Source organism: Rhincodon typus, chromosome 8, assembly GCF_021869965.1.
Source record: "Rhincodon typus isolate 14 chromosome 8, sRhiTyp1.1, whole genome shotgun sequence".
Classification (NCBI taxonomy): Eukaryota; Metazoa; Chordata; class Chondrichthyes; order Orectolobiformes; family Rhincodontidae; genus Rhincodon; species Rhincodon typus.
This window is the reverse complement of record NC_063339.1, coordinates 37,454,628-37,478,273: the sequence shown is the minus strand read 5'-3', so window position 1 is coordinate 37,478,273 and position 23,646 is coordinate 37,454,628. Positions and strand designations below refer to the sequence as shown.

Sequence of the window (23,646 nt, the reverse complement as noted above, 5' to 3'; positions counted from 1 at the left end):
ACTGGGAGTTCTAGTCAGATGTCCACTCCCTTACAAGAGCAAATTCTTAGTGGCCCTCTCTTGATATGAGGACTCACACCATGATACAGTCCTAGTAGCGTTTTCTGGTACATCACTCCACCACCCTTATGTATGAACCAAGACAGTAAGAATCAAAAGGCTGCTAAACAGTAACAACTTGACTACAGCTTCACCCAACATCTACAAGCGTGTACTTCCTAGAAAATGCCGCTAAACAGTAATCAGGAATGAAAACACATTAGTCATTTTCACTGCAAGATGCTAAAAACAGTTCTTTGAACTGGAATCAGGGTGGCCATATAAGATAAAAGACTGTTTATTAATGTACATTTTGATCAGTTGTTATTTCATAATTGTTGGCTGATCATAACTGACTTTTTTTTTCTATTGCAGACTTTAATTGCAGTGTCAGTATCACTCACAACACTCTACAAGTTTATTGGTGATTCAGAACATACTTCCAAGAGCAATTGAACCAGAAAGACATTGGAGGGTTAGAATTAAAACTCTTGTAAATGGCACACAGTTCCGGAACTATTAACCTCAATTTCTAAAACTTTTTTTTAAGATAGAAACCTACATGTCAACATGGAAAACCACTATGTAAAAATGCTGTTCAGCTTACTGCTTGTGTAGAACATAAGCAATGACTGACTGGTTGAGTCATACAGCCAGTTTCTTTCTATAAAAAGTTCTGAGTCTTGTAGATGCTAAATGATTAAGATGGCTTTAACTGCAAAATCTGAAAATTTAGGAATTGCAAAACTGCCTAGGGAGATGTTTCTATTCCATAAAAAAAAAACATAGAAAATGCTGGAGACACTCAGTAGGTTAAACAGTACCTCTGGCAAAAACAAAAGTTAACATTTTAGGAATAGTAACTTTGCCAAAACAATTCTCATAAATGATTCATGCTCCAATTGTGATCTATTTGATCTATGAAGTGTTTCCAGCATTGTGTATTGCTTTCTATTTTGCAGGTTTTGTTGTAGCTTTTATTTTCCTTTTTTTTTACCATATCCAGTATAGCTTCCAATGTATCAATATCACCAGACTTTGCTGCAGCACATGCCAACGAAGGTGTCAGAGCATCTCGGACAGCCTCTAGTTCCTATTGTTTTAAAAGAAAAACTTATGGAATATTAAATCATTCAATATCCTTTGACTAAAAGCACATTTCAAGCAGCAAATGTGATAAAGCAGCACAATATATTAATACTCATATGAACTAGTTCTATTTCACAATTGTTTAAGTTCCTTATTTGAGTCGTGCAATCTTTAAAAACCTTTTTTAACATGTCTCAAATTGTAAAATAACAAGGTCAGTTCTTTAACTATGGCATGTTACAACATCAGGATTATAAAATTTACCTCTTTACAGCTGACACTGAGAGATTTGGCAATAGCTTGAATAAATCGACTATCTCGAAGCGAGATCTTAGCCTCCCCAAGGGCTACACTCATTTCTCCCCTCAGGTTTTCAGACAGCATCTGGGAGAAAGCAAAATATAACCCATTAGTTGAATGTTTATCTTGTATAATTGTAATTTTGTAACAATCACTATAAAAGGAAACTCAAAACATTAAATTATGCAAATACCATGCAACTAACAGTTAAAACTGGAGAAAAATATCTGACCAAAATTTGCTGAGAAAAATAGCACATGGATGAGGATTCTCGTTATTAATGCGCAAATCGTTCAGCAATTTATAGCGAGAAAGTAATACCCTTGAAAGTATGAATTACACTATTGCTGGCAATTTCTGCCATTCCTAACTTTACAAACAGTGCATCTCATCCTCAAGCTACCTACGAATTTCTTTAAGTTGGTGCATTTGCTCCTTAAACTCATTACCGAAAAGCAAATCTGAAAAACAATGGCCTATGTATCCATTTGGTGAAATAGTAATTGCCAATGACTGCTAGTCAAACATGTTGGACTGAAAAGTGAATAATTAGAAGTGTGGGGTCCCATTTCTTCAAGTATTGTCTGTTGATGATTGTAAAATTATCCATTTTTAAGCATTTAAATTTTTTTCTCTTCATTAATTCAACCTTCCTTTTCTTACCTGATTTGACATTAAATTTATCCATTTTAATTCACCTTTCAAGCTCTGCTTATTCCTCAATCCTTAAATTTCATTGGTGAAAGTTATCTATTAGTCCTGTTGTTTACCAAGGCCCCAAATGCCAACTCCTCATTGTTATTGGCTCACAATTCCATCAACTTGCATATTAAAATATTTTCAACTCTATCTCGCAAGAACAAGTCCAACCATAAGACACAAGATGTTCTGCTCCAGCAAATTCCAGCCAACATTGTTTGACACGCAAATTTCCACATACATAAACAGAAAATTTTCCTCATGGATATGAATACTCAAATGCAAAGTTACCTCTAAGCACAATAACCAAAAAAAAACTGGATGAGTAGGGCAGTACATGTTTGACAAAGCCCAATCAAGTTTCCATCCATACGTTGACACAGACTAAAATTTGGCCAGTCCTGTTTTACACACATTTCTTCCAATTCATTTTCCTCTATCTGTTGTATTCAGGTCATCCTTTACACCAAGTGTGGAAATACACATCAAATATTCCAACACACTGAGTTGATCCTGGGTATGGAGAGGGGAGGCTGAGTAGGTTGAGCTCACATTCTTTGGATTTAGAAGAATGAGAGGTGACAATATTAAAACAAATGAGATTCTTAGGAAGCTGGCAAGGTAGATATGGAAAGGTTATTTTTCTATGTGAGAGTTTAGGACAAAGGCCATTATCTCCCAGTAAGGGTCACCCATTTAAGACCAAAATGAGGATTTTTTTCCCCCCTCAGAGGTAGCAAATCTGTAGAATTCTTTACTATAGAGGACTGGTTTAATGGTCTTATGGCCAATTCTCTACCAACTACCCTCCTACACCTAACCCAAATTCTCTACAACCCTCCCAACCCGACACCACCTGACTCTCCCACTACCATCAACCATCCCCCAACCTGACCAAATTAATTCCAGACTCGACCTGACCTGAATCTCACTCCCAGCACCAGCCATCCAACCTGACTACTAGCCCCACCATCCCACCACAACCCAATCCTCTCACAACGACTCTCCTGACCTGACCGAAGTGCTCATTTATTCAAGTGCCCCCTCATCCACTCACCCATCCATGTATCCTCCTACTCATTCATCCACCGCAGGACTTAAAATCTTTTAATAGTGTACAAAGCAGCTAATGTTAAAAATGGGCATAACCTCTCTTTCCCTCGTGTCTGGCACTTGTTGGCCTTCTGCAAGAAGAGCTACACTGAACTCTCTGCTGGCACCAGGATTGCGAGCCTGGACTAAAAGTGTGCAAAAAACGTCTGATCACAGAAATGTTTGCAGGCAGTGGCAATTCACACAGCAGCAAAACTGACTGGAAGATCTGGGCATGGTGAGCATTTGTCTCTTGAGTTTGCTTGCGTTATGTATATAATCATCCCTTTTAATGACGTATCAGCTCAGCAGAAATATGAACTTTTAAATGCTAGGCAATGATTGGACAGTATAAATGAATTTGCTCTTTTCAACATAAAATCCATGTAACATCCTTTGACCCTCTTCTTTAATTCAGCAAAACCTCTTTGATCGTCTTCAGGTTTTCAAGTAACTTGAAATATCATGAATAGGCTTTCTACTTCAAAAAGTACCCTTTTCTGCACAATGCAGGAAGCTCTCAGCATGTATCAGTATCTTTATGTCTAGTCATAGTCTGTCAATCACAGATTTTTTCCAGTTAAGGACATAGAAGATAGAACAGTACAATACAACACAGGAATGAGCCCTTTGGCCCACAATGTTGAGCCAAACATGATGCTAAATTAAACTAATCCCTTCTGCTCGCCTTTGATCTATGTCCCTCCATTCATTACTTATTCATTTGTTTGTCTAAAAGTCCCTTAAACGCTCCTATTGTATCTGCCTTAACACTACCACCACTTCAGCATGTTCCAGTATCCTAACACTCTTTTCAAATGGATTAGTTATGACAGAGCTCCCAATTAAACTGTATTACTATAAAATACTTAGGAATGGTAATGCTTTTAACAGAAATCAGCATTTACTTACAAATATCAGTCAGATGAGCATGCATCTCACTGCTGAGTACACTTATCCTTCATCTGCTATTTGACCATAATGCTCATGAATGACTGACAAATACTTTAAACCATCACTCTTCAACAGATATTGTCTTACCGATCAGAAAAAGGAACTGAGTCATTTTATGGATTTTTAAAAAACATTTTTTGGATCTCACACGTGTTTGTAGTAAGAGTCTATACTTTGCAGTAATTCACAGAGTCACAGAATGGTTATAGCACAAAAGTAGGCAATTCAGCTTGCACTGGTTCTATTACTTAGCGCCAATCACGCGCCTTTTCCTCATACCCTTGTATGCAATTTCTGTCCAAATAATCATCCAATACCCTCTTGATTGCATCATTTCAACTTATCTTCACTACTTTTCCAGGCAGTGCATTCCATACCTTAATTGTTCACAATGAATAAGTTTTTGCATCTTGCTTTGTTTGCATATCACTAAATCTATGCCCTCCTATTTTGTTTTTATGCGTGAGAAACAGCTTATCTCTACCTACCCTGTCCAGCCTGCTCATGATTTTGAAAACCTCTATCAAATATCCTGCTCTCCAAACAGAACAGTGTCAACTTCTGTAATCAATCCTTATTATTGATTGTAATAATTACAAATCAATTATAGATAAATGTGCTCCAAAGTTGTTTCCGTCAGTTTAAACCTAAACCTAATTTTTAAAAGTATGAATCTGTTCGACTCCACTAATTGCATTTAATATATTGTATGATTGGCACATCAAAGGACTAATAGATGGTGAATCTCTGCCCTATTTGGATTTTCCTAACAATCAATATGCATAGAAGTGATGATAATCGAGACTGATGGTAGGAAGGTTAATGTTGGTGCTAATTGCATTCAAATTACCTAAATTTATAGTTACTAAACAAGTTTTCAACTAGAAACTTTCTTATTTTCAATGTGTTTCATATGAAAATTGTGCATAAGTAATTTAGTTCTCAGACCTCCTGGAAAGTCTCTGAACCTGCAGAACTCCATAGACTACAGCTTGAGAGCTAATGTATTGTGTTGCAGGTAAGGTAAAATCCCCACAGTTACAGAAAGCCATGCAGCTGCTGTCTCATTAGAGAGATACAACTAGTGGTGGGTTTAACCTGAGGGCCACCACACTGCAGGCGAGGGGCACGGTTGAGAAAGCAGGACCTTCAATGATAACCTTATCTGGTACAGGAATTGAACCCGTGTTGTTGCATTACTCTGCATTGAAAACCTACATGTCCAGCCAACTGAACTAACTGACACCTGTGTTGTGTTATGCCTCACCATCAATGTGTCAGTACTTTTAAAAGTCACTCTGGTGATAACATCGTTGTGGAACAGCATTTGACCTAAGGGTATAAAGATCCAGCTTAATGCAGATCACTTTAAGCATGACACATGGTAGTGAGCATACTGCTCTGTAATATTTATGTATTTTAGTGCGTGCTGCAATAAATATCTGTTGAATTATTCTATGATAGATTATCCACTTCTAGTCTCTTATGTTGCATGGATAACTTAACCATTGGTGCGTGTATGGAACGAGCTGCCAGAGGAAATGGTGGAGTGGGTACAATTACAACATTTAAAAGGCATCTGAATGAGTAAATGAATAGGAAGGGTTTAGAGGGATATGGGCCAAATGGAACAAGGTCAGATGGAATGTCTGGTCAGCATGGACGAGTTGAACCGAAGTGTCTGTTTCCGTGCTGAATGACTCTATGACACTGTTCAGCAAGTAGCTTATTCCATTCACTTAAAATATCAGGTTATGCATTTGGATTACAAAATCAAACTGAATCTTTTCCTTTGATAGCTGGAAAAGGCACCTCCAGAGTCCTCTACCTCACTTACCTGCTGGCAAGCTTCTGCTTGGCCCTCCACACTCAAGAGCTTGGCCTTAAAATTGGATCCTATGGCCATTAATTAGTAACCCCAGGGAAAGACCCACATTTCTGACCCACAGTTCAGCTTGATGGCAAGGTTCAGAAGCTACTCGGGATTATCTAGATTGAGGCATTTCAAAAGATATTTGCCAATGAAATATTGGGCTGACCTGTTGTCAAGAAAAATACGGTGCAACTCCTTTAGAGAAAGATGACTGATCATCCTCCTCACTGCTCAATGGAACTAAAATATAATCTTATAGAAAATAAGTGCACACAGCACTAACACACGAATTTGTGACTGAAATACATACCTTCCTCTTCTCTTGAACACTTAGTTCTGCCTTGCCTAGTACGTAGGACAATTTAGCCAAAGCAGCTTCAGGTGTCATGTCACCTCCTGGAATAAGACCTACATCTGTAAGAGCCTGAAATTGCAAGTAAATAGAACTTGAAATATATTTCAGTTGAAATATAAGTTATAGTATATAAAGAAATTAGTGTGAAAGTTATTACACATGGACCCATAATTAATCATTCTCAGAATTAATACTAGATTTAATGGTTAATTGTCCAAATATACAGGAACTGATTTTACACTTTAGTACTGATTATAAGTAGCACACAAATTCCATGGAGCTATGTAATTTAGAATAATTTTATAACAAGTTCTCTGTTGCATCCTGTCCTGTAATCAGGCTAATTGACAGAACCAATGATCTGTTTTTAATCAAAGCATAGGCACGTGTTATCAAATCAGGGACAAAATAGGATTGCAGAAGTATATTCTGCTCAATCAATTGGAGGAAAATGTGTAATTTTTTTTATATTTTGTGCTCTGCGTCCTTTTTATGTGCATTTTATATGAACTCCTAGTAGATGAAAGATTAAGTCAAAATTACATTTCAGATGCATGACCCATGTGACTTCAGTCAAGTCACAGTCACCCTGATGTGAATTCTAAGTGTAAATAATATAAGGGCAGTAGGACAAATGATTAAAATTATGTTACGAGCTGTGATCAAAGAATATGATTAACGGACTTTGTCACTGGAAGAAATTAGCATTGGTTTGTCAAATGATTATACAGGACACAGTTAATGAAGGACTGCTTCGACATTGAGGATATCTTGTCTGGGTCAGGGGTCATGACCACAGGATATTTGTCTCTGGTAAATCAGACAAAATCAGACCCAAATGGCAACATCAGAATAGAGCAGGGCCCCAGTTGCAGAGGGTAGAAGAACTCACTGAAGAGGCTGAACGCACAGATTTCAAGATGATATGGGAGAGGAGAGGCATTATGAGCCACCTTTGAGCCTAGCATGGCTGGAAGCAAGAACCATTTAAACTAGGACATCAATGATCTTCGTTTGTTTATAACTTCTGATGTTGAATAAATTGCCTGAACACCACTAGATTAGGTGTCGCCTTGTCTGACAATTATCATCTAGTCTGGGAGATGCTTATACCAGCTATATATGAAGCGGTCATGCTGACAGAGCCGTGAAGAATATTTTTAAAATCATCCTGTTCAAACATGGTGTGACTCACCTCCAGGGCAGATGGGACTCAAAACTGGACCTTTCAGTCCATAGGGACACGACAACAGTGCCACATGAGCTGTCTTTGAGGCATTCTTGCAATCATACTAGTAGCAATTCTGTGATCAATGATTTTGATTAAAACACATTAGGGTTAACGTTATTACCTTTCATCAAGGAATAAACGTGGCAGAACACAGCCCTAATGTGAAGCTGAGTCACTTACTTTCATTTACAACAATGGTCTTGTGCCCACCATGTTGGTGAGGGACCTTTTTTGAATGTTTGGAGTACCTGTCTGCCTCAGATGGTTAGTCATTAGTAATATACAAATTGGGTAAAAGGGAACCCAAAAGCAGGCAGTGAGGTAGGGACACCTAGACACACAGCATTATAGAGGGAGAAACGGGCAAGGTGAGACCTCACAGGTAGAGGACTAGTGTAAGACTCAAGAGTGGCAGTAAAAGGGTTAAAGGGAGCAGCAAGAGTATAGAGTTCCAGAAGCAGACAGATCAGTAGTAGACCTGTGGGTACTCAGGTGGATAACAGCAGCAGCAAAGCTGGGAGCACCACTGTGCATTCATGAAGCTGGGAGCTTCATGATTAGCACAATTCAGAATGTGGTCACTCTACAGCTGAAGGAAGTGCAGGAAGAGGGGCAAATAACATTTGTGTGACACAAATGTCAGGCAATGACTGTATCCAATGAGAGGCAATCAAATCATTGCCCCTTGACATTCAATGGTGTTACCATCACTCAATCCCCCACTATTGACATTCTAGGATGATGGGGGTGGGGGTGGGGGTGGATTGATCAGAAATTCAACTGGACCTGCCATATAAACACAGAGCAGGTCAGAGCCTAGAAATACCGGCAAATAACTTACTTCCTGACTCCCCAAAGCCTGTCCACCACTAAAAGGCACAAGTCAGGAGAGTGATGGAATACTCCGCACTTGCCTGGATGAGTGCAGCTCCAACAACATTCAAGAAACTTGACACCATCCAGGACAAAGCAGCCCGCTTGACTGGCACCACATCCATAAGCAACCACTCCCTTCACCATTAATGCTCAGTCACAGCAGTTGTACTATCTGACAATGCATGCAGAAATTCACTGACGACCCTTGGACAGCTCCTTCCAAACTCTAGGGTAGTAAATAGTGAGGAGAATTGCTATAAGGATACCAATGGACTAGTAAGATGGCACAGGAGTGGCAAATGGAATCAATCTGGTGAAGTGTGAGGTAATGGACTCAGAGAGGGCCATCAAAGGATTGCGCCATGAATGGTAGGCTGCTGGAAAGCAAAGATCTGAAGGGCTGTAGTGTGCACATCCACAGATTCCTGCAGGTGATAAAGTGGCTAAGACCGGACATGAGATACTTGCCTTTATTAGCCAAAATAGAGAATACAAGGGCAAGGATATTATACTGGAACTGTACAAAAGTTGCAATTGGAGTACTACGTCGAATTCTGGTCACCACATAAAAGAAAGGATGAGACTGCAATCAAGAGGGTGCGGAGGAGGTATACCAGCATGCTTCCAGGGCTGGAAGGTCCGAGTTATGTGGAAAGATTGGATAAGATGGGGTTATTTCCTTGGAGAAGCGAAGGGACCTGACAGAGGTTTATAATGTTAAAAGGAGCATAGATAAAGTGGAAGGGAAACACTTTATTCATTAGTAGAGGTGTCAATTATCAGGAGGTATAGATCTAAGTTTAGAGGTAGATGGCTAAGAGAGGAGGTAAGTAGAAATCTTTTCACCCAGAGGGTGGTAGGAGGCTGAAACTCACCATGTGAAACAGCAATGCTTAATCAGTATCTAGATATTCACATGCATTGCCACAGCCTTCGAAGCTATGGGCCAAGAGCTGGAAAATGGGATTAGCGTAGTCAGAGCTTTGTCGGTCAACACAGATAAAATCAAGCAAATGACCTCCTTCTGTTCTTTGAATGTCTCAAGGTCAATGGTCCAGTGGTAATTTCATAATACAGGTACTTTTGATACACAGTCATTTTTGGAATGTAGAAAAGATGGCAATCAAATCAGCACTATGCAAGCTCCACATACAGAAATATGGTTACTGACCAAATAATATTTTTGTTATGTTGATAGAGAAATAAGGTTTGGTTAGGTCACCAGAAAAACTAACCTGCTCTTTTTAAAAGTTGTGCTATGGAATCATTTACATCCATCTGAAAAGGGCAGACTGGTTCTCTGGTTAGCATATGAAAGAGGGCTCCTCCGACAGTGTACCTCTCCCAAAGTACTGCATTAAAGTTTCAGCCATGATTTTTGTATTCAAGTCAAGCAGTGAGACTTGAACCCACCAACCTTTTAACTCAGGTGACAGTTATGGAACCATAGTGCCCCCAGCCTACCCCTCCAAAAAAATCAATGCAGCAACCTCCAGACTGATAACAACCCCAGAATTGAAAATACCACTAGAGTTAGTAGTACTACCTGATAAGAAAGCAGACTGCCTGCCTTCTCACATGGCTCACTCTATTTCACCAGGGCCACAGCGCAGAGCAGAGACCTGTTCCAACATTCAGTTACTTACAGAACTCTCTAGCCTTTAACAAACTCAAAATAATTTTCTAATTCAATCAAAACAAAAATAGAAAGAACTGTGGATGCTGTAAATCAGGAACAAAAACAGAAATTGCTGGAAAAGCCCAGCAGGTCTGGCAGCATCTGTGAAGAAAAATCAGCGTCTCAGGTCTGGTGACCCTTCCTCAGAACTGACTGACTTCTAATTTAATCAATTATTGGAGGAACAAATAGTGATCAATGGGCAAGATTATCTACTCACATGCTCCACAGCGACAAATGCTTTACCATTAAAATTAAAGTGAACAGATGAACCCTCCTGAGTCAAAGCAGTAATACCAAGCACAAAGGGAAAGAAGAGCTATAATCTCTCAGGTAGATTGCTGACTTACCTTTCCTGTTGCATACGATTGACTAACGCAGCCCTTCAAACACTGAGTACAGTTTATTATCAATACGTCACGATCAACGGCTTTTTTAAATTCCTCTAATATATCTGGGCGATTATCTGGAGCATTACCCGTTCCGTACGTCTCCAAAACAATTCCTTCCATTGGTGGTTGGAGAAATGTTTTTACCTGTAAAGAGGATGTACCCATAAATGAAAACTGTACAAATCACAAATTAATTTCTTAAGTCTGAGAGCAGTAATGAACTTTATTGCATCAAAACAATTTTAAAATCCAAAGTTTGTTTTAAATTTAATGCCAGATTAATCACTTGAAATCAAAATTATATCTCATCAACACAATTAAAAAGGTGGCATAAAGTTCATATAGCAAAAAGATAGAAGCTAGGAACTTTTTCTCCTCCATACTCCAAGCAGGTCACGTCAGGAGTGTGGTGGAATACTATTCAGTTGCATAAGTGAGTGCAGCTCCAACAACATTTAAGAAGCTCGCAATATCCAAGCAAAGCAGCCTGCCTGATTGGCACTCCATCTGCAATCTTGACATTCACTGCCCCACTACAGAAAACAGTAGCAACTGCTGCCATTCACCAAATACACCTTTTCTAAATCCACGGCCTCCACCGCCCGGAAGAACAAAAACACTAGGCACTGGGAACAAAAACACTGGGAATACCAACACCTGCAAGTTCCTGTCCAAGACACAAACCAGCCTAAACTAGAACTATTTTGCCATCCCTTCATTCACCAACACTTGCTCAGGGGCAATGAGGGATGGGCAAGAAATGCTCATCATGTCAGCAATGCTCATTAACAAAAAAACAATCATCCAACAGCGTATGGCACCCTTAATCCACATATATACTCATACTTTAGAAGGTTGACTCCCACAACTTCATGCTCAATATGATCTTCAAACAACTCAAAAGAATATCCTCTCATGTATGAAACATTGATCAAGCTGTGGAATAGGTGCTAAAAGCAGTAAAAATGATAATGCCATAGCAACTTCAATTATCCTAAGCAGGGCTGCATTTTGTGAAACCTAACATACCTTACATCAGTCAATAACTGTTTCCATTTGAGAAAAACATAGCCATCTAATATGATCAATTTCTTCTTGTAATTGGAAGTTGAAAGACAATCATGGATTTGAAGACTTGAACATTTGGGGTCTTTCCTTCGTTTTTCAAAGTGTAGGGCAGAAGAATTGCAGGTCACCTGAACTGGCCTTATTCCACACCCTACGGGTGGAATTATTTATGTAACTGGAATGGGTGGATGTGTAGCCATTGGCCATCACATCACATTGTAAGGTGCTACAGGCCCTTAAGGAGTCAAAGGTTAGACAGCGCCTAATTATTTATTCCTGTAGAGAACAATACTGGCCATTATTTGCTAATGGAGCTCTTCTCAGCTTTTTCAGTGGCTAGATTCTCCTCACCTCTCCATGGAGCAGGCTCACCCATTTCAAATACTGGGTGAGACTTGATTTCGCCTTAAAAGCTTTAAATGGATGACTCCTTAACTTTAAACAGCAACTCTTGGTTCTTGATTCTCCCAAAAAAGGAAACATCCTCTACACCACAAACTGTCAAGACCCATCAGGATCTTACGGTTCAATCAAGTCACCTCTTACACCTCTAAACACCTGTAAATACAGGCCTAATCTGTCCACCCCTGCATCATAAGGCAACTTGTTCGCTCCAAGTGTTAGTCTCTTCACAATAAATTTAATTCTCCTCCCAATAACTGATAATATTCAATTAGCTTTCCTAATTACTTGCTGTAGCTGCATACCAGTATTTTGCGATTAACCCAAATCCCTCTATGTCAGACTCCAGTCTCTCGGTATTTAGAGAATATGCTTCCTTAGTCTATTTTGACAGGATGAATACTATGTCACATCTTCCCACATTAAACTGTTTCCAGATCTTTGCCCACTCAATCTATACAGCCTCCCATACACCTTAATTTCCTATCTACCTGTGTCATCAGCAAATTTGGCAACCATACTTTCTGTCCATTCATCCAAACCACGTATATAAATTATAACAGTGAAGGACACAGCACTGATCCATGTTGTACAACACTCACCACATCTTGCCAACTTGAAAAAGACCCATTTCTGTCTACTCTCTGCATCCTATTAGTCAGGCAAACATCTATGCAAGCAAATACACTACACCTGCAACATGAGTTTTTACTTTCTACAATAACCTTTGACGTGGTGCTTTATTAAATGTTTTCTGGAATTCTATGTAAAGAGCACCCCTTTTGCTGATAGCACTCATTTCTTCTTCCATGAACCCCAATAGATTGGTTAAACATGATTTACCTTTACAAATTTATGTGGCCTCTGCCTGATAGTTTGAACTTATATGCCCTGTTATACTTTCTTTAATAAAAGCTTCCAATATTTTCCCCATGACAGATGTCAAGCTCAATGGCCTCTAGTTTCCAGGTTTCTGTCTTCTCCTTTTTTGAATAAAGGAATTACATTTACTACCTTCCAATGTAATGGCACTCTCCGTGAAACAAGGGAGATCTTGAAAATTGAAACCAATGCATTGACTATCGCCACTTCTTTTAAGATACTAGATTGAAGTCTGTCAGGATCTGGGCACTTGAGAACCCAAAGCTCCAACAGTTTACTCAGTATCACTTCTCTGGTGATAGTAATTTTCCTGAATTCCTCACTCTCTTCCATTTCCTGAGTTCCATTTGTATCTTCTATTGTCAAGTTAGATGCCACATATTTGCTCAGTTCATTTGCCATCTCCTCAGCTTCCATTATTAATTTTCCACGTCTATAGGACCTACGGTCAGTTTGCTTACTCTTCTTAGAAACGTTTACTGTCTGTTTTAACATTTCTGGCTAGCTTTCTCTCATACTTTAACATTTTCCCTTATCAATTTTTTAATCATGCTTTGCTGTATTTTATATTCTGTTCAATCTTTTGATTTGCTATGTGTCTTTGCACAAATATGTACTTTTTATTCTAGTGTGGTACCATCTTTAACTGTTCTAGTTGACAACAGATGGAGTGTCTATCTGTTGGAATTTTTCTTATGCTTTGGAACATATTCATTGTTTTCTCTGAAATGTCCTTAAATCCTGAATTACCTACTGTTTAATCAGCTTTGCTTTCATAGCTTTATATATCCTTATATTTAAATTTAGAAAAGTAGTCTCAGATCTACGCCTCTCTCCCTCAAACTGGATGTCAAATTTAATCATTTTATAATTACTGCTATCTTGGGGCACCTTCACTGTAAGATCACTAATTATTCTTACGAATTATAATAAAGCCTGCTCTCTGGTCACCTCCACAAACATGATGCTCTAAGAAATGTTGTATAGTTAAGGACCTTTTTAACAAAGTGATTAGTGTTAGGGTTTAAAAAAAGGCAAGTGACCAGTAAGTTTTCCAGCATCATGAAAGCGGAAAAGTCTCCAGATGGATGTGACTACATTGCATTTTTGCATTAATAACATTAGTATTCAGAGTTGACTATGTCAGTTCCCATCTGTGAATTAATCTTTATATCGAATGACAGCTCAGACATCTGTTTCCCTGTTTCAAAGCTCAAACAGTTGGCTGAACACTTTTAATGACTTCAAAGGATTTAATGAATTGTTTTGTTTATACAGCTGTGTAACAGAAACTCATTATGAAAGCTTAGATAAGCTCCAAACCCCACTGATAGTTTCAGTGGAGCTAGTTTATACAGCAGTGAAGGAATCATGAGCTGATTTATATAAGTAGTTTGAAAGGCTTCATTAAATTGACAGTTTTGTGAGCATCTTTAAGATATTTCAAAGTTCAAAAGCTCTGCACATTGTGGGCATTGGGACAATGAGCATGGGGAGGGGGTTTGAGGGGTTATATGGTAGAATGGAGGGCAATCATAGAGTACAGAAGCCTACGGGGTGAAGTGATTTATGGTTATGAGAAGGATGGGCGATGACACATCTAATTAACTGGCCCGATTTTCCATGAAATGGAACCAAACCTTTTAATGGCTACCTTCATACATCTCTGCTTCTTCTTTGTGTCTGCTTTGGAAGATGCTAACCCTGACATCTGTTTGCGTCTAATCAGCAGGGATAAAAAATGGTGGGTGGGCATGGCAACTTAGGAGGCGAAGTTACGACATCAGGAAATGGCCCACTCCAAAGAGAATGATCTGGTCCACAGATTTAACTTCATTTTTATCACTGCAAAAACTTTTGTCAATTATTTACCGTAGCAACAGTGATTCCTGGGAATAATCTTAACAATCCCACATTTCGATTCATATTTGTGTGCACCATAAACTTCTTAGTTGTATTTGGTCTCCAGACAGTGTCCCAGTTGACTATAAAGAAAACAAACATAAGTTCACTGCACCTGCAGTTCAAAAAACAAAAGAAAGAAAAAATGCATTCACAAAGCACCTTACATGAAAACAGGATCAAGGGGATCAAAGGTTACGGACAGAAGGCAGGAGAATGAAGCTGAGAAACATATCAGCCATGATTGAAAGGTGGAGTAGCCTGGATGCTCTGACAGCTTATAGTCTTAGGGATATCACAAAATGCAGTACAGCAATTGAAGTGGAGCCAGTATTAGATTAGAGCAAATACTGTGTTTACTTGCACACAGTGAACTCCCATAAACAGAAACGTTTATAAATGAATTCAGGGGATGTGGGCATCCCAAGCTGGGCCAGGATTCACTGCCATCGCTAGTCGCCCTCGAGAAGGCAGTGGCGAGTTGACTTCTTGAATTGCTGCAGGCCATCTGGCGTATGTATACCTAGTGCTGTTAGTGAGGGAGTTCCAGGATTTTGACCCAGCAACAGTGAAAAAATGGCAATATATATCCAAGTTGGATTAGTGAGTGGCTTGGAGGGGCACTTGTAGACAGTGGGGTTCCCATGTATCTGCTGCCCTTGTCCTTCTAGGTAAGTTACTCACTGCAGGGTTCCTAGTGTCTGACAAGCTCTTGCAGCCACTGTGTTTAAATGGCAAATCCAGTCCAGCTTCTTATCAACGGTAACTCCCAGGATGTTGAAGTTGGGGAATTCAGTGATGGCAACACCACTGAATTACAAAGGGCAATGGTTAGATTCACACTTGTTTTAAATGGTGTATGCCTATCGCTTGTGTAGCTTTACTTGCTACTTGTCAGCCCAAGCCTGAATAGTGTCCAAGTCTTGCTGCATTTGGACACGGACTGTTTCAGTATTGGAGGAGTTGAAAATGGTGCTGAACTTTGTGTTATCATTGGTGAACATCTCCATTTCTGACCTTATGATGGAGGGAAAGTCATTGATGAAGCAGCTGCAGATGATTGGGCCTAGGGCACTGACATGACAAACACTTGCAGATATATCCTGGGGCTGAGATGACTGACCTTCAACAACCATAACCATCTTTCTTTGTGCTAAGTAGGACTCCAACCAATGGCATGCTTTCCCACTGTCTCTAGTTTTGCCAGGGCTCCTTGATGCCACGCTTGGTCAAATGTGACCTTGATGTCAAGGGCTGTCACTCTCACCTCACCTCCGGAATTCAGCTTTTTTGTCCATGTTTGAACCAAGGCTGTACTGACATCAAGAACTGAGTGCCACAGCAGAACCCAAACTGACTGTTAGTGAGCAGGCAATGGTACTGTTATGATCCCTTCAATTATTTTTCTGATGATTGAAAGCAGACTGATGGGACAGTAATTGGCTGGATTGGATCTGTCCTGTTTTAGTGTACAAAAATAAATAACAATTACCAGATTATCTGTTTTTGCGCTCAAGTATTGAAGTGAGGCTTCAATTCACAACCTTCTGTGATGCAATGACAAGGGGTGTGACGCATACTTTTAATGCAAGTGATGAGGTTAGCAATGTCAAAGTTTATTTAGAAGCCAGTATAAGATAATCGATTGCTATGATGGCATGTTCTTTACTTTGTATGGCCTAAATATTATTATTGTTAAAACATCCTCAAAGTTGAGGAACTGTCTAGGAAAGGGAGAAGAAACTTTGTGTTATTTAAATGTAAATTATATAGTTTGGATTCAGTCAGTCCAATCATAGCATCTGTTTGACACAATCAAACTCCATTGTCAAAAAAGCTCAATGATTTGTATCTGTCCTAATCCGATGAAGTATTTGCTGTTTCGAAAACTGAGTAATTGGAGACGTACAGCTGTGAATGACACCGATATTTGGTCTGGGCTATAAACAGTGTTATTGTCATGCTATGGGATGAAGTAACACATCTTTGTAACAAAATCATTCCACACTCAATGACAATATCCTTGGAACAACACTATCAAATAAAAAAATGAACACTTAACTGGAACCCAACTTTCTAAACATAATGTGTCCTAGACATTGGAGTCAGTGTGAATGAATGGCTCCAGCTGGTCAATACATTTATGACTGTTAATGGATTTTCTATGGCCATTTACAGTAGAATTTGCAGTGAACTGAAACATATTTCAGCACAGAAGTTCCAGTGTGGATCAAGGAGCCATGTGATCGCAAGCAAATGTGCAATTCCAAAACCAATAAGACTACACAACACCTAGCAAGGCATGCAGTGTCTGACAGGAATTGTCATTTTGAAGAGAAAGACACAATTAATACCTTTTTAAAAACAGTATATCCTTTTAAATCTTAAACAAAGCAGAAAATCTGGAGTAATTAAACTTTGCACTTATAAATGTTAATTTTTAGGACTGATGCAGTAATTAATATTTATCACACCTACGAAAATTTATTTACTTTGGAATAGATAAGCCCCAACTTATTCGAGTTGCTGAGGGATATCTACTCTATCACCTTCTTGTGAATAACTCTGATTTTGCAATTATTTTTCAGCTCCAACACTTTATCATACATCTCATTACACCATTTCTCTTTAGCCATGTGGGATACATATGAGTGTTCTTTATACTGTTCATAAAATGCTGTCTCTCCATCGTGTATAATCTATTTGATTTTGAAATACATTTTCTCCAACTTCACTGTTTTCAGTGAAAGTTCTTGCCACCATCAGATCATTTTCCATATTGACTGACAAGTGTTCCAAAGGTTCCTTCACCGATTTTAGTGCTTAAGTCATCCATTACATTGACCACAGCAACTGATTTAATTTGATTATAACTCTTCAGGATATCACAATAAACGCCTCAATTTCCTGCTCACTGTGATCTTGTGTCGGGCATAAATCTGTACAATAATCAGATCAAAAGACTTTCCTTTGATTTTAATCATGAGCACAATATCCGAGATTTGGTAGTAACTCTAATTTGGCCAATCTCAGACAGTGCGATCAAAGGGTATTGTATTTTATGCTTATAAGATTCCTGCTCTATTTCTACATTTTTCACCTTCGTAATGGCAAAGAACATAATTCTTCTTTTCCATCTAACCAGATTCTAATCAGCTTACTTCTGCAAGTTCTTGTAGTGCCTCATTTGCCTATTTATTACCTGTATACAGTTATCAAGCTTTTCTGCCTGACATAATCCATGAGACTACTTTTAAGAAGCTCTCTCTTCACGTGAGTACAGGCTCAGAATCTGACATCTCTCGTGAGTTTAGGTCAATTTTGCTGTAAATGTTTTGGCTATTTCGTTGAGCAAAGGACCCTTGCCTGTCACTATGCACAACAGGGTCGCCTGCATTAGCTTCAATCTATTCAGAAACTCCTATTGTCTCTGTTATTAATTACAGATTTGAGTAACTTTGCTGAAACTGTTCAATGTCACTAAAATCCAATACTTTGTACTGAAGGAGCGCTGTTGCAGATTTGTTTGGACAGTGGGAATCCAGAAATGTTTTTCTTTCAGCAGGAGTGAAGGGTTGTGACTCCAAACGTTTCTATTGCCTCCTAACCCCACTCTTCAGAAAGTTGATGTTAGGTTTGAAAACTATACATGAAACAACAAAACAAAACTCTGCACATGTGTAAATGCCACTGACATGTTTGCAGCTCATTGTTTCTTCACAGTGTGTTAATTCGCTGGTTTCTCTAACTTTGCTGAGATTAGGTGATATGTTTTCTCTTTCCAAATTCCTACAGATTTACTGTTTGCTTCAATTATTATTGATCAAATATGAAAGCTAGGTACACTAACAGTCATACAAATCAAAATGTACAATGTTAGCAGATTCAATGAACAGACTTTTAAAAAATAAGTTCAGAGATGATGAATTTTGGACAAAAGAAGGTAATGCTCATCAGAAACCACGATTCTAACAGAAAAAATTTCCTCCCATCAGGATATTGGATTCTGATGAAGGATCATACATAAAATGTCAATTTTATTCAGATGTCAAGTCACTCATGTCTATTTTTAATTCATTTTGTTTCTATTTAAAATATCCAAAAATTCCTATTCCCACCCTATTCGTTCTGTGGTAGGACCTATGAAGAATAGCACAATATCTCTTCTTTCTATGGAGCATAATTATCTGTGTTGTTTTTAAATTACCAGTGTGGCCTCAATGTTTCCTGTTCATATTTTTGCTGTGGAGGTTGAACTGCGCAGGTTATCCTGGTCAAGATTACAGCTTCCACATGTTCTCCCCCACCTCCACCTCTCTTCTACCAAATGCATACTACAATGCCAACTTCCAAAGTGTAAAAATTTTAAGATAATTGTTTGGGCTGTTGAACAATTATTTTTAATGCTGCATTCAGACGGAATGCTTTCTCACCGCAAAATGTATAAATCAATCAGCATTGTATTGGACTCTGGTGGGCATTTAAAAGGCTACAAGTAATTTTCACAAAGCCCATTATACCATCCACATTAATAATAACAACCGTATTAGAATACCCTTGAGTATGATCAATACAATCAACACATTTCCCATTCAGCCAATGCTAACAAGCAAACCCCAACAAAAATGTTATCTCTAAATGCACCTATTTCTTATTACAAGAAAACAACATGCCATGAGTTTTTATTATATTCAATGTACACCTTATACCTTACAGATAAAATGCTAAATGAAATGAAAAATATCGCATGTACCGTATAAATGTATGCCCATTTTCCACAGCCAGATAAATGCCCCCAAACGTATATTGCAAGATATAAAATAAAAATGGTATAAAGTTTAGGTAACTGGAAGAATGAGAGAGGATCAATGGAGAAGTGCAAACAGTAGAAATGCTGTCTGAGACAGGCGTAGCCGGGGAAGCAAAACAGACATACCAAGTTTGGCATTAGTAAAATCTCATATTAAAGTTTACAGATTTCTACTGCAAAGTTATATATAGTGCAACTCGTGTTGTTTATTACAGTAGTCATGTGTAACTAGAGGCTAATTGGGAACCTGATGTAGCTAATTTATATTTGATAAATAAGTTGAAATAATATCATAGGATTTCAATACTTGTGCGCTTGTTGGTCAAAAGCAGAGTGTGACTGCAATCCCTATGACTGTATTTCTTTATTGGTCAATGAATAACCTTGGGTATCCCCTCAGCATTTTCTTTACTGTAATGTCAGAAATAGCATCATTCAAGCCCACAGGTAATAAAGCAGTCTATGCTCACAGGCAGCAAGACCTGGACAAAATTCAGGCTTGGGCTGCTAAGTAGAAAATGCATCATAGAATTGTCAGGCAATGATCATCTTCAAAGGTAAAGAATCTAGCCATCTTTCTTTGACATTCAAGAGCATTCAAGAATATCCCAGAATTCCCTCACTTTCAACATCCTGAGGTTTACCAGTGACCAGAAATTTAACTCAATTATTTAAATACTGTGGCTTTAACAGCAAGTCAGAGGCCTAGAGTTTCTAAGGTGAGTGAACGCTGCTCCAACATTAATCAGGAAATTTAACAACATCCAGGATAAAGCAGCCCACCTGATTGGTACATCTATTACCTTAAACGTTCACTCCTTCCACCAGCGGTGCACAATACAAGATGTAGCAACTCACAAAGCCTCCTTCAACAGAGCCTCCGAGTCCTGTTAAGTTTAATATCAAGAAGGGCAAGGCTAAGAGATGCACGGGAATGCCACTACGTGAAAACTGCCTCCACCAACTGCTACTTACAACTCTATCACCAGTTCTTCACAGTTGCTGGGTCAAAACCTGGAAGCCTTGTTTCAGCACTGGGGTCCAGCTACACTATATGGTCTGCAGCCGTTCAAGAACACAATTCAACACCACCTTCGCAGCCACAATTAGGGTTAAGTACCAAATGCTGGATTTGCCAACAACCCTGATATCCCATGGAAGTATAAAAACAGATGACCCCAATGGAATATCAAACCATATGGCCACTGTTACAAAAACTGCCTATTGTCATCTCCTTAATATTTTCTCTCTCTGTTTCCTCTAAACACATCTTTTGCTGAAACCCTCAATGATGCCTCTGTTGGTTCCAGGCCCAGGGACAGTACATCCTCACTTAAAGTTGTGGCTGCATTCCTGAAAATTGCAACTTTAAGTAAATCATAGGCTCCCATAGGAATCAATTTTAAAGCAACAATCAGATTCCTTTGTATTTTCTGGGAAAGCAATGTCTAATGTAAAAGTTGAAATACTGAACCGTACATGTGGAACACTGCATACCCAGATGAATTAACTTGCAAAATAAAATGCATTACAAAGTAAAAAAGAAATCATTTTTTTGTATAAAAGTTATGCTCAACTTTACTATACAGTACTGTTTTATTGACCAGCTTCATCTAGTGATAGAAGCTAATTGGGTTAGGGAGCAGCCAGACTCCCAGAACTACTTGTACTGACTAATTTCCAGCACTGGATGGAGTTCAAGAGCAAGGCAGTAGTGAAGCCAGCAGAGAAAACTACAGAACAGACCTGGCGCCTAAAGTAAGAATATGCATGGCATGGTGGTTAAATCTGCTTAGCAAACAGGAGATCCTGAGTTCAATTCTCAGCGATGCTGTAAAATTTACTGAATGGCAGAAGAGGCTCAACAGGCCGAGTGGCCTGCGTCTGTTCCCATGGAGTCAACATTAAGCAGGGATTTAATATATTCCAGCAAATAACTGATGTATTAATAATTAATATATTCTGGCCTCCCATGTTCTGTAAATTTGAGTGCATCCAAAACTGCTGCACGTGTTTATTCACACCTAGTCCCAATTACCTTTCAGTCCTGTTTTTGATGACCTACACTGTCTTCCAATACAGAAATACTTTGATTTTAAAATTTTCATTCTTATTATTGAATTCCTCCAGATTAGAGCCCCTCCCCAACTATATAAGGCCCTCCAATTCTGAACTCTAGTGAATTGTTGATTTCACTTGCTCTAGCATAGCAGCAAGTCTCATCTATCCTTACATCTCTTATGTGTGTCAAATGAAGTACATAGCAGGCCAGTGAAGCACTTTGGACATTTTAATATGGTATAAACACTACACAGTTGTAACTAGATGGTGCTGCTGTTCACAACAGCATCATTTGGAAAGCAAATTGTCCATTTGGAAGTTTTTATACTTTTGAATTTATTTAAAAATGTAACTGCAGTATTTGCAATTTCCTCCAAATTTGTAGACCACCCATTACCTCATATTCCACTCATACAGGGGGGCTCATTATTTTTCATTCCTAACACATTTAACATCATTCTTCCCCTGATCTCTTAGTCATCACTTTATCGTTCTCACTATTCCTCCTTAGCCCACTCCCTCCTTTGTTCCTGCCTTCTAACTGTACCTGTTGTAATTCAAGAAAAACAGAACTAAAAGGAAGTTGTGCCTCAATTGAGTAAAACCGCAATATGTCATTCCAATATTTCAGTTACAGAAAATCTTCTTGAATTATGATAACATGTGTGCATGTAACAGTCCAGGATGCCTTTGAGATACTCAGCACCTATTTGGCCAAAGTGGTCACCCAATGACTGTGGCTATTTTTTCACATTTCAAACTTGCTAACATTACTGTAAGGATGCTCACGCTCTCCCTTACTTACAATATTGTTATTTCTCCCAGGCAGGAGGCCCTCTTATTGACCATCCTTGACAGGCAATCCACCCACCTTTAAATGGGCAACGTGCACACCCTCTTAACGTTATCAATTGAAAAATCACTGCCCAGTGACTACATCCAACAGTATGGCGTGGGACCACCACTTGACCCTAACCAAAAGCATAAATTTTCGTCCCACTTGATATTCTTGTTTCAAACACCTAAAAAGAATTGATTTAAAGTTATCAAATCACCTCTAAACACACTATTTACTTTTTTTCCTTTTACTAATTATTTCTCCTCAATATGTGGAGAAAAAAACACTGCTTGTAATTAGGAAATAATCAAATTCTAGGCATTCAAATTCTAACTGTGATTTACCTTTAATTTCCACTTCAGCTTTGACAAGTGGACGGAGGTTGGGTGAAGAAAATGCAGTAAAACTTCCAGCATCTATTTTTGTGACACGATTTCCTCTGTATAATATGTGTTGAAAATAGAGACCAACCTAAATAATTGAATAAAAAGGTAACAAATAAAAGGTAGTATATTGACTGAATTACCATATCAAGATCAGCTATCTGAACTTACTGAAGAGAACGAGCTTACCTCTGGTATTACATACAGGCCAGCAATCAGCAGTGCTCCAAGCAAATTATCATGACCGTCATTTCTCATCTCATAGATGGGAACCTGGAAGAACAGATGCATGTGTGAAATCTGATTTGGAAAGCCGGAAAGTATGTGATGCAAACAGGGCAATACTAAATTTATTACAGAGATAGTAGGAACTGCAGATGCTGGAGAATCCGAGACAACAAGGTGCAGGGCTGGATGAACACAGCAGGCCAAGCAGCATCATAGGAGCAGAGAGGCTGACGTTTCGGGCCTAGACCCTTCATCAGAAAAGGGGGAGGGGAAGGGGGTTTTGAAATAAATAGGGAGAGAGTGGGAGGCGGATAGAAGAGGGATAGAGGAGAGGATAGGTGGAGAGGAAACAAACAGGTCGAAGAGGCGGGGATGGGGCCAGGAAAGGTGAGTGTAGGTAGGGAGTTAGGAAGGGGATAGGTCAGTCCAGGGAGGACGGACAGGCCAAGGGGGCGGGATGAGGTTGGTCGGTAGGAGATGGAGGTGCGGCTTGG

The 23,646-nt window shown here is 38.9% G+C and overlaps 1 protein-coding gene across 1 annotated transcript in view; it reads right to left on the bottom strand.

The window, feature by feature from the left end:
- aspg (asparaginase homolog (S. cerevisiae)) overlaps nt 1-23,215 on the bottom strand; it is a 42,434-nt gene extending 19,219 nt beyond the window's left edge. The window contains exons 1-7 of the mRNA XM_048600101.1: nt 23,114-23,215; nt 22,886-23,012; nt 14,803-14,915; nt 10,537-10,722; nt 6,357-6,470; nt 1,393-1,512; nt 1,037-1,132 (exon numbers count right to left, since the gene is read on the bottom strand). Of these exons, the coding sequence (XP_048456058.1) occupies nt 1,037-1,132; nt 1,393-1,512; nt 6,357-6,470; nt 10,537-10,722; nt 14,803-14,915; nt 22,886-23,012; nt 23,114-23,215 (858 nt within the window). The remainder of the gene's footprint in view (nt 1-1,036; nt 1,133-1,392; nt 1,513-6,356; nt 6,471-10,536; nt 10,723-14,802; nt 14,916-22,885; nt 23,013-23,113) is intronic.
- Nucleotides 23,216-23,646: the final 431 nt, after the last annotated feature.